At 40.0% G+C, this 15,106-nt stretch overlaps 2 protein-coding genes across 2 annotated transcripts in view; both read right to left on the reverse strand.

Moving 5' to 3' along the window:
- LOC140864657 (uncharacterized) overlaps positions 1-9,167 on the reverse strand; it is a 37,741-nt gene extending 28,574 nt beyond the window's left edge. Inside the window, exon 1 of the mRNA XM_073268952.1 lies at positions 8,769-9,167. Within this exon, the coding sequence (XP_073125053.1) occupies positions 8,769-9,167 (399 nt within the window). The remainder of the gene's footprint in view (positions 1-8,768) is intronic.
- A 4,851-nt stretch (positions 9,168-14,018) lies between these two features.
- Positions 14,019-14,669, reverse strand: LOC140864680 (uncharacterized). The gene has a single exon (XM_073268982.1). The coding sequence runs from the start codon at positions 14,667-14,669 to the stop codon at positions 14,019-14,021; it is 651 nt and encodes a 216-aa protein (XP_073125083.1).
- Between the last annotated feature and the right edge of the window lie 437 nt (positions 14,670-15,106).

A 15,106-nucleotide genomic window follows, 5' to 3' on the forward strand; every position in this document is an offset into this window, starting at 1 on the left:
TGGAAAAAGATGGGCAAAATCCCGGTTCAATCCTAAATGTTTGGACGTTCCCGGTTCGGTCCTAAACGTTTTTTAAAAGTTCCCGGTTCAATCCTAAATGTTTCCTAAAAGTTCCAGGTTCAGTCATAAATATTTTTACATTACCGATTTTGTGCCAAATATTTCTCAAAATTTTCCGGTTTGATCCTTTCAACTAGTCGTATGTTAAAGCGTTGTTTAAAAACGCAGAGTGTTATATCATTTATGATTGAGTTTTATATTATTTATTATATATTTAACATTAAACAAGTTGTAAATAAAACACAAATTTATTAGAGTTTTTATCCAAATTTAAATCAATTTTACACAATGTTCAAAATGAAAATATTAAATTCATGATTCTAAAAAATAAAAACTTAAATAAAATAAATGAAACTTGAGAAATTAAAATTTAATGATGTTATTTCACATTTTTATTAATTTTTTTATATTCTCATTCATGATGCTTGCACATTTAAGAAAAAATTTGGAAGTTGGAAAAAGATATATATCTTTTTAAAACTTTTTTTATAATTTAAATAATTAGTATTTGAGAAAAATTTACTATTAAATAAAAGTTAATTTCATATCACTACTTTAACGGTGGTAAAATAATTCATTATATTTTCTCAATTGTTAACCATAAGTATTCTTCTCTTGAAAAATTTATTGAAGATTTCAAATATTTTGTGAAATAAGTAATACTAGTTATTTGCTAAAACATTTGTTTATTTGTTTGTGATTGATAATGTTTTTAATATAAGATTGCACAGTTCAATTATTTTTTTCTTCTATAATTTTATTTTGCATAATTTATATTATATTTTCATTTGGAAGAAATTATTGTTCATTTATTATTATTATTATTATTATTATTATTATTATTATTATTATTATTATTACCTTCTATTTTATTCAACTTTTTCTTTTGTTTGTAAGTTTTTTTTATCACGCTTTGTTTGTAAATGGAAGGACCAAACCGAAAAATTTTGATAAATATTTAGAACAAAATCTGGAGCGTAAAATATTTAGGACTGAACTGAAAACTTTTTAAAACATTTGGGATCAAACCGGAAACATAAAAATATTTAGGACTGAACCGGAAATTTTTGGAAAACATTTGGGACCAAACCGGGAACGTTCAAATATTTAGGACTGAACCGGGAATGTGTTCAAACATTTAGGACTGAACCGAGATTTTTCCCAACATTTGTTATAACCAACAAGTAGCATAAATCCAACAAAAGAACTACAATATGCTAAAAGTAACAAGTGTTCTTTCCATTACTCTCAAGTCAAAAATCTTCTAACATGATTGATAGAATCTAAATCATCGTTTCTTCTACACCCCGAGTCCATACTTTTCTCTCTCGATCAACTTCTCTCATGGTTGTCTTTGACTCAATCCAGCCCTTCCTATTGTCATGCACACATACAAACAAAACAATAGCCGGATAACTCCGGTGAGAATAGGATTCTCAGTATAAAAGACATATCCATGCAAGAACACATATATCAATTTCAAGATATAAAGAAATAACTTGTATAATTCGTAAACTAACTTCGTTTGTTGAGATTTAAAGCCGCTTCAGGCCTCAATATTTGTGCACAATCTTGGTTTTGAGATTTAAAGCCTCTCCAGGCGCTCAAGACTCGTATCAATCTTGGATAGAGGTTTAAAGCCGCTCAAGGCCTCAAGATTTATCTATAAATCTTGGATGGATCCATATTCGATAGTTCTTCTCCGATATGACATCAATATAACATCAGTTATAATTTAAAGATCCACTACCTGTGATGGATCAAAAATTCAAATTCGTAAGCAAGAACATACAAACAACAAATATGTGATTTTTGTCGGGATAACTCAAGAATCACAGTTCTTGAGTTTCATAGGCCTTTTCAATCGATGTCTGTTTATACCTTCTTATCTTGATTCTTGTAGTGCTCCAATTCTGGATACTTGGTCAATCCTTTCTTGGTTCCAAAGCTGAAATCTCAAGCTCATAAACTTTTTATCAAATTTGGAATTGAAGTGATCATCAGCTATCCAATTTCTCTTTCAATCTTCAAGAATTAACTTCAATCCTTGTTCCAAATCTTGATCAAACTTCCATCGGTTCGCAGCTGAACTTACCGAACTCGATGTCCTTCACTCCTAAGCTGAATGAAGTATTCACCAGCCATTTATATCAGCAAGAACTCATATATAGGACAGCTCAATCAAACTCTAACAAATTCTTGAACCGGCAGCGTAACGGTATAAACTCGGTAACCGAAACTCAACTCTATCAAGTCTAATAATCATATCCACTTCAAACACAATTCATACCAGCAAGAATACATCATATACAACCAAAATAAGAAAGCATATGTTCGAACCATTTTTTGACATTTCATAACAATTGAAAACGTCGTCCGTTCTTTGATCCGATTTCGAATATATAATCACAAGTAGCTCAATAACATATATTTCTAGTTCTAATATGATTTCCCCAACATATAACACCTTGAGACAGGCTGAAACATAAGAAATCTTACATAAAATCGAAGTCCTTCTTGCAAGGATCGCAACGTTGTATTCGGAATTGAAATCGGATGGCCGGATCAAAAGATATCGGAGTTTGAAATGAATTTTGGATTTGGAATTTCTGATCTCTCGACTTGGGCTGAAGAAATCTGATGAATAAGATGAAATACACGTTGAAACACAATTATACAACAAGTGTCCAAGGCAATTATGCCATATTTGCACTTTGACCCCTCAACTCTTCAACAATTGCGATTTAGTCCTCGGCCAATTATTTAATTTAATTTTAATCTTAAATAATTTAAAAATATTCGAATTTAAATCTAAATTCTAAAATTCTCAAATTAATTATTTTCTAATTAAAATTAAAAGGACAATTGCACTTTAGCCCTTGCAACTTTGATATTTGCAAATCAGTCCCTGTGCGAGTTCCATCTTCTAATTAAATCCTCTTTAATTTCCAAAACTCGAAAATCAAATCTTAAATCCCATAAATCTTTAATTCAATTATTTCAATCTTTTAATTTAATAATCTTGGAATTTAAATCTCAATATCCGTAAATTATCAAATTAAATATTTTCAACTAGGAAATTAAATCTCTAATTTCCATAAATTCTTCAATTAATATTTTCCAAAATACGGAATTTAAATCTCTAATTTCGTAATTAACTTAATGTTTCTGGGCCTTACATACATGGTCACAAGAAGAGGAATTGAGACCAACTTGGAGAAAGTCTAGGCCATAATCTCAATGGGATCCCCCAAGAATGTTTAGGAAGTGCAAAGATTGTCCGGAAGAACCATCGCAGTGGCACGGTTCATAGCGAGGTCAGCTGATCGGAGTTTTCAATTCTTCAAGGCATTTATAAAACAAAAACTTTTGAGTAGGATTAATAAAGTGAGCAAGATTTCCAAGAGCTAAATACATACCTGAAGGAACTATTAGTGCTAAACAAGCCAATCCGGGGATAAGAGCTTTTTGTCCACCTTTCTGTCATGCCCTGAGCTACCAGCTCGTTCCTAGTTAGGAAAGAAGGAATGAACCACCAGCTTGTTTACTTTGTTAGCCATCCTTGAAAGGGGTTGAGCTTAAATACATGACTCAAGAAAAAAAATGGCCTTAGGCCTGGTCATTTCGACTAGAAAATTGAGGCCTTAATTTTTATCACATCCCATCATGGTTCTCACTAACAGTGGTTTGGCAAAAATTGTTGTCAGAATGCCTTGGGAAGTATTATAAAATGTATCACTGAACTAAGCGAGTATGACATAAATTTTGAGCCCTGAACATCCATAAAAGCTCAGACCCTAGCCTATTTCTTGGCAGAATCTGTCCAACTAGAACAAGAAGAGCAGTGGAAAATCTTTGTATATGTGTCATCTTACCAAAAAAGAAGCGGAGTCGGTGTTGTGATAATCTCGCCTTGAGGGGTGAGGAAACAAACATCTCAGTTAGGCTCGATTTTTTAGCATCCAATAACAAGGTCGAATATGAAGCACTCTTGTTAGGACTTAAGGATGCTCAAAACCTTGGAGTTTCCCGATCCGTCCTCTATTAGAACTCCCAACTGGCTATACAAAAAAGTAATGAAAAATTTTATATCTAGAACGAAAGAATGATAAAGTACGTCCAGGCACTTAACAAAGCTAAAGACTAAATCGCTGAGCTCACTATGGAGCTAATCCTGCATGTTGATAATTAAAATGTAGATCACCTAGCCCACCTGGCCAGTTCCATTGGGGGACCTCCCGAGCCCAGACTGAAGGGCCGGGAACTTGTTTCCCAGCTAGATCATTTGTAAGAAATCATATCATAAGTGATAGAACGAGACTGGAGATACGACATACTTAAGTATCTGACCAAGGAAGAACTCCGAAACGATAACAAGAAGGCTCGAGATGTCAACAGAAGAGCTATGCGCTTTGTAATGATTGATCGAATCTTTTTCAAGAGATATTTCTCTCGACCCCTTCTGAAATTCTTGGGAGTAGACGAAGCAAATTATTTCTTACGGGAAATTCACGAAGGGTGCTGCGGAAATCACTTAGGCAGTATAGCTCTAGCCCAAAAAGCCCTACTAGCTAATTTCTTCTGGCCCACCATGCAAAAAGATGCATCCATCCTAGTTAAATCATGCTACAACTGTCAAATGCACGCAAACCTACAGTGGAGACCTGTGAAATTCATGAGGGCAGTCGTGGCAGTTTGTACTTGAAAGGGGTGGAGCTTAAATACATGACTCAAGAAAAAATGGTTCTTAGCCCTGGTCATTATGACTAAAAAATTGAGGCATTACTTCTTATCACATCCCATCACTATTCTCACTAACAGTGCTTTGGGAAAAATTACTGTCAACTCGAGTGCCTAAAGAAGTCCTATTAAATGTATCAATGAACTAAGCGAGTATGTGTAGTGACCCAACCCAAAATCACTAACTAATCAGAGATTAAACATGCATTTAACTTAATTAAACAAAATCAGAGAAATCACAGCAGAAACTATAAAAGAGATAGATCCCAAGATAATAAAACCTTAAATATAACCAAATCGAATAAATACAGATAAAATCTTAATCTAAAACTCTTCTGAAGAATCGTGCTACCAAACTCTGGTCATCAATCAACTACAACTCTCTCTCCTGGTCCACCTGCAAACCTGCCCCGTCGAATGGGGTGTTCGAGATAAAAGCAGGGACGTGAGCGCTAACGCCCAGTACGTAAAGTATTGAATATACAGGTCTATATGATTCATGCAATATGAACTATGAACGCTCTGGGTAAACTGGGATGAAATCTGTAAAATCATGCTCAGTACACAGGCACCTCCAGTATGCACATGCTGCTCCAAAGATCTAGTGGGTGCCATACATACTGAATCCGATCTTGAACTATCACCGTGTAGGGTAAACCGCACACCCTGCCCCGTCGGTCCAGTGGGTGTCACACGGTACCCGATCGTATAGCAACATCCCTAGGGCTGAGCAACCCTAGAACAACTTGCTATCTCAAAAGGATACAGGCTCAACATGGTATGCAATTGCCGCATACAAATCATGAACAGTATATGAAACGACTCATGCTACTAATATCTAAATAAATAAAGAAAATGCGGAAATTTTTAAAAATTTTGGCATGACCTATTTGTTTGAATAATAAAACCACATGTCTCAAACAACAGTTTAAATAAACTTCAATCCGAGGTGAACAACAAACACAAGCATACAACACAGTATCTAATCCAACGCCAGACGAAGGGACAAAAGTATTTAATGTTTACATGCCAACATAATATGTAGGGAATAACACATCCTGCTATGGAAAGGGGAAAAAACAATCGACACAGTATAATTATTACATAGAAATAAATGTAAAAAAAAAAAGAGCTGCAACGATCAGGTTGTGCCTCCGAACACCTATGGGCCGTGGAAATCCTGCCCCGCAGCCTCATCCAAATGCTCACCTGCACCAAGCATAGTAGTGAGCCTAAAAGCCCAGCAAAATTTAAATAATACAGCAAGGGTTCAAAACAATGCATAATACTAAAAATAGTGCTCAATAGACTAGTGAATCTCACGCAAAAGGGATAAGGTCATGACATGCCCGAAGTAAGAACAATAGCAACATGCGATGGAAAATCACATTCATGAAACATTTATCCTTTACTTTAACTTTTCATTTAGTTCCTTGATTGTGACTATGGTTTTTGATCGATCAATGGCTGCCGTATACTATGCCGGCAAGGATGCCGAGATTTCTCCCGTTAAACACCACATTGCCCCTCTATATTTTGGTAGGGATGGCGATATTTCTCCCATTAAACACCGTACTACACGTCTCAATTTGGTAGGGATGCCGGGATGTCTCCCGCTAAACACCGTACTACACGTCTCAATTGGCAAGTGAGCCGAGGCATCCCCCAACCCAACATTGCACGTCTAAGTCACAACCAATTCACCTCATAATTTAACTTTTCATTCATTTAACAATTCTCAATTCAACATATACCTTTACAAACATTCTTTTAATACAAGACTTCGGGACTAGAATCTTAAGTAGATTAGAAATTACACACACGAATATATGGCGTTGAATAAGGTAAACGAATCAAACTCAAAAGATAACACAACATAAATTTTATGGATGATTGGAGTGTAGGGGAGCACCATTGGCTTAAACTTTACTCCTTTTTACTTAAGTTTACGTTCACATGGGCCCGACTCGAGCGATCGACCTATAAAATCTATAACTCATCCTATATTAATCGAAGAGACTTTCCGTTCAAACCGGTACCTCAAACTCACCTTAAAATACTCTAATAACCAGTATTTATATTTTTATAATGGTCCAAACCAACTCAAAAACTTAGACACCCGGACAGCCCGTAAACAAGGGAAAAATGCTCTCGTCACTCTAACTTAAAACGTACATAACCCAATTGATTTTTATCCGAAATAGGCCCAATTTACACCGACACGATCCTAACATCCTATAATTTAAGAAAATCAGAAGTATCCCCTGTCCAGGCCTCTAAAACCGAACTCACCAGAACTATTTCCCCAGACTTGACGCAACGGTAAAAATTCTATTTTGACACCTTTGAAGCTAAGGCCACTCAAACTTACTCCTCATGCTCTAACCCTTCAAAAACCCATCCAAGCAACTCATTAGCATCCTTATATGTTAATATAGGGCCCTTGAGCTAGTCTCTTCCCCGACGCTAGCTCACTCCAACTTTTCACCCAATACGATTACCCGGTGCCTTCAAACACTTCAACCCAATATCTCAACCAAAATCCTATAGGACCAGCCCATATAATGCATCCAAATCCCATTAAAAACACATTTTTAAGACCCATGAACACCCCATGGGCAGCCCCTCCACTCCTTTCATCCATATCCTCCAAAACTTCAATTCAAACGCCACAACTCAAAATTTTACACAACATTTCAAGGCACACAAATTAAATAACTTGGCCAACAACATAAGAGGCTCAAAACCAACCATACACACATGCAAATGGATTGATTACAAAGGGGTACATTCTGAATTTTCTAAATACACCTTCAAACTTTCATATAATTACATGAAACTCATTCTTTAAGACTCCACAAGCAAGCTAGCATAGCATGATGCATAAAAATCAATTCCAACCCCACATTTGGATGAAAACAGAACCCAACACATTATATTAACACCATATGAATCTGAAATTTCGAATTTAACAAGTTGGAATCAAGAAAACACTATAATCTATGCTTGGGTTTTAAAAAAAAAAGAGAAGAACTTCATCTTGCCTCAACTAGTAGTCAAACAAGGATGAGTAGGGATCGGCCAGAACCTAAATCCCACGGCTCAAAGCTGGACCAGCTTCTTAGGTGGTCTTCACGGAGGTTTCAGGGCAGCTGGACGGCAAGGAGGCGGTGGCCGGCGGCGAGGGATGAAGAAATGGTGTGGCCGATGGTTTTTTAGTGGAGGAGAGGTGTATGGAGTGAGAAGTGGTGTAGTAGGAAGAGGGAGGCGGCTAGAATAGGATTAATGTGTTAGGGTTTAAGTTTGTGTGTTATATAATATGTGTATGTATGTATAGGTGTGAGTGTGTGAGAGTAGGACTAGTCAAAAGTGCTTTTTGACCAAGTAAAAGTGCTAGTTTTGAATTTAAAATTTTTGCTTGAAGAATTCCCTCTAATTTAAATATCTAAGTCTAGAACCTTTAATTTTAAATGCCAAAAATTAAATTTCACTTGTCCGGGTCCAAAAAGGCTAAATTGGGAAATTTAAAGAATTACGCGCGAAAATGCGCTTACGCGATTTCTTGAATGGAAAAATCTAAAATAAAGTTTTTTATTTTATTTTCCTCACCTCTCATAGAATTTAGGTCACCTAAATTTAAAATCAAGGATTTTCCCATTGTGTTCGCCTTTGCCGTGTGCCGTAGCCGAAAGTCACCAATATATGTAATTAAAATTTTTAATATCATTCAAATAAATTCTAAGGAGATTTAAATCATTTAAATTACCAGGAATTTTAGAATTTTAAACATTAAAACTAATTTAGTAATGGAATTTAATTTATGGATTTTAGGCGTCACAATTCCTCCCTCCCTAAAAAAAATTTCGTCCTCGAAATTAAAGCTTACCGAAGAGCTCCGGGTAGCGAGTCCTGATGTCAGCCTCTGACTCCCAGGTAGCTTCCTCATTTGAATGGTGCAACCAACCAACCTTAACCATTGGTATCGTCTTTTTGCAAAGTCTCCTCTCTCGCCTCCCAAGAATCCGATCGGGCCTCTCCTCATAGGTCATGTGAGGAGATAACTGAAGGGGTTCATAACTAAGCACATGAGATGGATTCGAGATATACTTCCTCAGCATCGACACGTGGAAGACATTATGGACTTCATCAAGGCTAGGTGGCAAGGCTACTCTATATGCCAATGCCCCTATCCTGTCCAATATCTCGAAAGGTCCAATGAACCTTGGTGCCAACTTCCCTTTCTTGCCGAATCTCATCATGCCTTTCATAGGAGCTACTCGGATAAACACGTGATCTCCCACCAAAAATTCCAAGTCTCTTCTCCTATGATCAGCGTAACTCTTCTGCCTGCTCTGAGCAGTCCTCATCCTATCCCAGATCTTGGCTACAATCTCAGCCTTCTGCTATACAATCTCCGGCCCTAACTCCGATCTCTCACCGGTCTCGGTCCACAACACCGGTGATCTACACGGTCTGCCATACAATGCCTCATACGGTGTCATACAAATAGTGGCCTGATAACTGTTATTATACGCAAACTCCACCAAGGGTAATCTCGACTCCCAGCTGCCCTGAAAGTCAATGGCACAAGCCCTCAATAGATCCTCCAATATCTGTATCACCCTCTCAGATTGCCCATCTGTCTGAGGGTGAAATGATGTACTGAACAAAAGTTTTGTTCCCAACGCTGAATGAAGACTCTTCCAAAACGACGAAGTGAACCGAGGATCTCTGTCAGACACTATCGAGACAGGGACACCATAAAGCCTGACTATCTCATGGATGTACAACTCCGCATACTGATCCATGTAGTAGGTCATCCTCACCGGTAGGAAGTGTGCCGACTTAGTGAGGTGGTCTACAATAACCCATATGGCATTCGAATTCTTCACCGTCCTTGGTAATCCCACTACAAAATCCATCTTAACATTCTCCCATTTCCATTCAGGGATAGGGAGAGGCTTGAGTAAACCAGCGGGTTTCTGATGTTCTGCCTTAACCTGCTGGCAAGTCAGACACTCAGCCACAAATCGGGCAATATCTCGCTTCATGCCCGGCCACCAGTATAGCTGCTGAAGATCACGGTACATCTTCGTACTCCCTGGGTGGATGGAGTACGGCGATGCATGAGCCTCTGCCATGATCGTAGTTTGCAAAGAACCACCTATACGCACCCAAAACCGTCCCTTAAATTTTACAATCCCATCAACCACTGAGTACAAACCACTACTCCTCTCCTCGTCTCTCTGTCTCCACTTTCCTAACTGCTCATCATTAGCTTGTTCAGCACGGATACGGTCAAACAGCGTAGTCCCCACCGTCAAAGAAGATAATCGGGGTGCTCTACCCAAGGCATAAAACTCCAAGTCAAACCTTTGAATCTCATACTGCAAAGGTCTAGACACTGACAAGGAGGAAATCACTGCTGCCTTCCTACTCAATGCATCATCAACGACATTAGCCTTACCCGGGTGGTAACTAATGTCGCAATTGTAGTCCTTCACCAACTCTAGCCATCTCCGCTGTCTCATGTTCAACTCCTTTTGAAGAAAGAAGTACTTGAGACTCTTATGGTCCATAAAGACCTTGCACTTTTCCCCATAGAGATAGTGCCTCCAAATCTTTAGTGCGAAGACTACGTCGGCCAACTCCAAATCATGAGTAGGATAGTTCTTCTCATGTCCCTTCAACTACCTGGAAGCATAGGCAATCACTTTCTCACGCTGCATAAGAGCTGCTCCTAATCCCAGTTTAGAAGCATCCGTGTAAACAACGAAATCACCTTGCCCAGATGGCATGACTAATACTGGCGCTGACGTGAGAGCTGTCTTCAATACATCAAAGCTCTTCTGACACTCCGGATTCCAATCAAACTTAGCATTCTTCTTGGTCAATGCGATCAAGGGCACTGCAATAGACGAAAATCCCTTGATGAATGTAGTAGCCCGTACCCAGTTTTAGTAAGTAATTGCTAATTAAACCGATAAACAGGATTAAAAAGACTTCTAATGGATTAACGGAGCCCGGAATTAGACCCAGAATGATCAGAAATGGTCCGGAGGGTCAGGCAGAACGGAAGCAACGTTATAGGAACAGATGCAACGTTCGTGCCATGAGAAATGTGTAACTGCTTACGTACTTGATGTGACATTGGCACCATTGGAAGCAACGATGATGAACGGACGCGACGTTCGTCAGGCAGAATGGACGCAACGTTGAGGAACGGACGTTCCGTTTGTGGTCTATAAATAGAGGTGCTGAGATTCATTTCAAAGCACACCATTCACCTCTTCTCTCTCGATTCCTTAGCCTTCTAACTCAGATCTAGGGAATTCTAGGCGTCCCATTGGGAATCCGGAAGTGGCATAGCGATCCAGGCGTCGTAGCAAAAATGTGGCCTAGTTTTGAGGCAATCGACAGCAAAGGGCTAATGACGAACGAAAGTATAGCTTTTGCTTCCTAAAAATATTTAGGAGTATGCAATAGCCTAGTTAAGGCTTTTAGAGCTCTTTAATGATATTAGTATCATTTGGCAGTGTAGTGCGGATTATAGGCATAGACCTAGAGCTGGTAGAGCGCGCCTAGTGTTTGAGGTACGAAAGTACTGTTCGAGATATCCTGACTGAGTATGCATGTATTATGTGACTGCATGATTTATATGTCATGATTTTATGCTGCATACATTTACATCTTGAGCTATCTCTATTGAGAAGTCTGTTAGTAGGGTTTACCCTATCCTGTTAGTGGATGGACTTCCATCAATTTGGGTCCCACGTATCCACTGGTATTTTCGGTATGTGAGCCACCTCCTGAAGCGATGGCACAACGTGCTACTACCAGGGCCCGATCTGTCTTTGTTATCTGATCCTTGACCTCGAGTTCATAGGGAGTTCACTTTGCATGCATGTATACTCATACTCTCGTGCTGAGCGTTTTATGCTCACGTCTCGTACTCTGTGTTTCTGGTTACCCTATTCCTTGGGGGAAGGTTTGCGATTGGATGAGGCGGGTGGATCCAAGAGGGGCTAGGCAGTGGTTAGCTAGCTGGAGCTTCGTCTAGGTTTTTATTTCTGCTGTATTGGATTGATACAGCGTTCGATCTGGTTGTATAACTATTTGGGTATTTGCAGATTCCTTGCCTTGGGATTGTAGTATTTTATATTGTTTATGGTTTCCGCAGTTTAATTCTGATTTACTGTTTGATTATGTTAATTGCATGCCTAAGTTCTGTTTAGTATGTGATCTCGGTAAGGTTCACTACAATGAACTTCCTATAATAGCCTGCCAACCCAAGGAAGCTGCGAATCTCCGACGCATTACTAGGTATAGCCCACTCTTTCACTGCTTGAACCTTAGAGGGGTCAACCTCTACACCACTCTTGGAGATTACATGACCCATGAATGCTACTCTCTCCAACCAAAAATCACACTTGTCGAACTTAGCAAACAACTTCTGACCTCGAAGCACCTCAAGAACTGTCCTCAATTGTTGGGCATGCTCCGCTCGGTCCTTGGAGTAGATGAGGATGTCTTCAATGAAAACAATAACAAACCGGTCTAAATATGGCTGGAAGATGCGGTTCATGAGGTCCATGAAGACCGTGGGCGCGTTCGTCAACCCGAACGACATCACCAAGAACTCGTAGTGGCCGTAACAAGTCCTAAACGCTGTCTTGAATACATCTGACTCCCTCACCTTCAGCTGATGATACCCGGAACGAAGATCAATCTTCGAAAATATGGAGGCTCCTTGCAACTGATCGAAGAGGTCTTCAATTCTAGGCAAAGGGTACTTGTTCTTCACAGTCACCCCATTCAACTCCCGGTAATCAATACACAACCTTAGGCTCCCATCCTTCTTCTTTACAAAGAGAATCGGCGCGCCCCATGGAGAGAAACTAGGGCTTATAAAACCCTTATCTAGCAACTCTTGAATCTGCTCTTTCAACTCCTTCATCTCCGTAGGCGCCAACCTATATGGTGCCTTAGAAATTGGTGCGGTACCCGGGACCAAATCGATAGAGAACTCAATCTCCCTATCGGGCGAAAGACCTGCTACATCTTCCGAAAACACATCTTTAAAATCTCGGACTACATCCACATCTGTAATCACGGGTCTAACTGGCATCTCTGTCATGGTCAAACTTGCCAAGAATGTCTCACAGCCCTCCAACACAAGTTGTTTCGCCTGTAGAAAAGATATGACATTGGCCTTCCTTCGACTCTTAGCCGCCTCAAACCAAAAAGGCTCAACACCTTTCGGTCTAACCAACACTGATCTCTGCTGAAAATCAATAACCACTGCATTTTTCACCATCCAATCCATCCCAAGAATCAGATCAAACTCGGGCATGGGTAACACTATCAGGTCTGCAACCACTGTCTGACCCTGCAAGAGAAGCTCAAGATTCCTGACTAAGCTCTTGGTGGTCAGCTCTTCCCCTAACGGGATAATAACTGAGAATCCCACCAATAACTCCTCTTGCTGAATACCCCACTTGAGCACAAACGCCTTAGAAATAAAAGAATGTGTAGCCCCCGAGTCTAATAATGCCTTTGTGGCTACACCAGCTACTAAGATTCTTCCTGCAAAAACCACAGTTACAACGCATCATTTGGGATCCCTAACCTCAAGCTAAATCTATGTTCATCTTAATAAAATCAGCTCCCAATATTCTAAGCATGCAGATAACAACCAACAAAATCATGCAATAACACACAATCTTACGCAAGTTCCCCAATAACTCAAGAATATCTAACACTTAGTATAACCAAATTCTTACTTAAAACAGCTTACAAACATAAATCCACAAATGAATTTAAGATACCGATTTAACTTGAAAGCTTAAAGTGTTACCTGTGATTAGGGTGGTATCAGGGTCGGCCTCCTAGGCCTGCATCACGAAGACTCGCCCAGTAGCGGGCCCCCGGATCTCTGGAAAATCAGCAACCACATGCCCTGGTTTCTTGCACTTGTATCAAACTCCTGCTCCCATCAAGCACTTCCCATAGTGAGCCCTATGGCAAATCCTGCATACTGATTTCTCCCCTGCCATGGGAGGAGCAGGTCTCTGGGCCTGATGCCCCTAGGGTCTCTGGGCCTGATGCCCCTGCTGACGCGGTGGTCCATGGTACGGCCTCTTGCCGTGCTGCTGCTACTGGCCATGATCTGGGAATGGCCTATTACTCTGCGCCTCAGCGCTGATATCCCTCAGTGTCTACTCAGACCTAAAGGCCCGCCTAAGATCCAAAGCATAGTCAGCTGGCTCCGCCATAAGTACATCCCGACGGATAGTGGGTCGTAGCCCTACCATGAAGTGCTGGAGCTTCTCCTCCTCATTGTCTCCAATCAAGGGCACAAAGTGGCAGCCCCTCTCAAACTTCACCACCGATAAATCTCCCTGTCGTAGGCTCAAAAACTCCGTCTTCCAACGGACCCTCACATCCGCGGTAAAATACTTCTCGAAGAAAAGTCTCTTGAACTCGGTCCAAGGTAGGGTAGCCGGATCCACAGTCTTCTCCACTCCTTCCCACCAGAGAGCGGCATCATCTTGGAGAAGGAAAACATCACATCGCACTCGATCTGGATCTCCCAACTGCATGTAGCGAAAGATCACCTCCAACGAACGAATCCATCCCTCCGCTACTAATGGATCAGTAGTGCCAGCAAAGTCCTTAGGATTCATCTTCCTGAACTGCTCATAAACGGTCCCCAGACTAGCTTTGGGTGCGTCCACAAGACGCTCAAGGATACGGGCTAATCCAGCTAGCACCTGTGTCCCAACATCCGCGGCAGGTGGAGGAGGTGGCGGCGATGGAGGCGGTGGAGGCAGTGGTGGATGCAAAGCACGTCCACGATGAGTGGCCATCTATACGCAAGTTAAAATTCCACACTTAAATTTCATGCCTAAAGGAAAAAAGGTTTCTTTAAACTTTTACAAACTCAAGGGCTTTAAAACTCTTATTTTCAACATCTAAACAGTCAAAGATAGCAAAATATTAAATCTTACAGACTTTGAGGCGAGATCTCCCGAGTCCCAACATTCGGAGGTAGGCACAACCCAAGCCCAATGACCGTGCTCTGATACCAACTGAAACGACTCATGCTACTAATATCTAAATAAATAAAGAAATTGCGGAAAATTTTAAAAATTTTGGCATGACCTATTTGTTTGAATAATAAAACCACCTGTCTCAAACAGCAGTTTAAATAAACATCAACCCGAGGTGAACAACAAACACAAGCATGCAACACAGTATCTAATCCGGCGCCAGACGAAGGGACAAAAGTATTTAATGTTTACAT

Source organism: Henckelia pumila, chromosome 1, assembly GCF_033568475.1.
Source record: "Henckelia pumila isolate YLH828 chromosome 1, ASM3356847v2, whole genome shotgun sequence".
Taxonomy (NCBI): Eukaryota; Viridiplantae; Streptophyta; class Magnoliopsida; order Lamiales; family Gesneriaceae; genus Henckelia; species Henckelia pumila.

Bases quoted from the DNA above. Each gene is read 5' to 3' on its own strand.
- LOC140864680 (XM_073268982.1), bottom strand. From the start codon at position 14,669: ATGGCCACTCATCGTGGACGTGCTTTGCATCCACCACTGCCTCCACCG.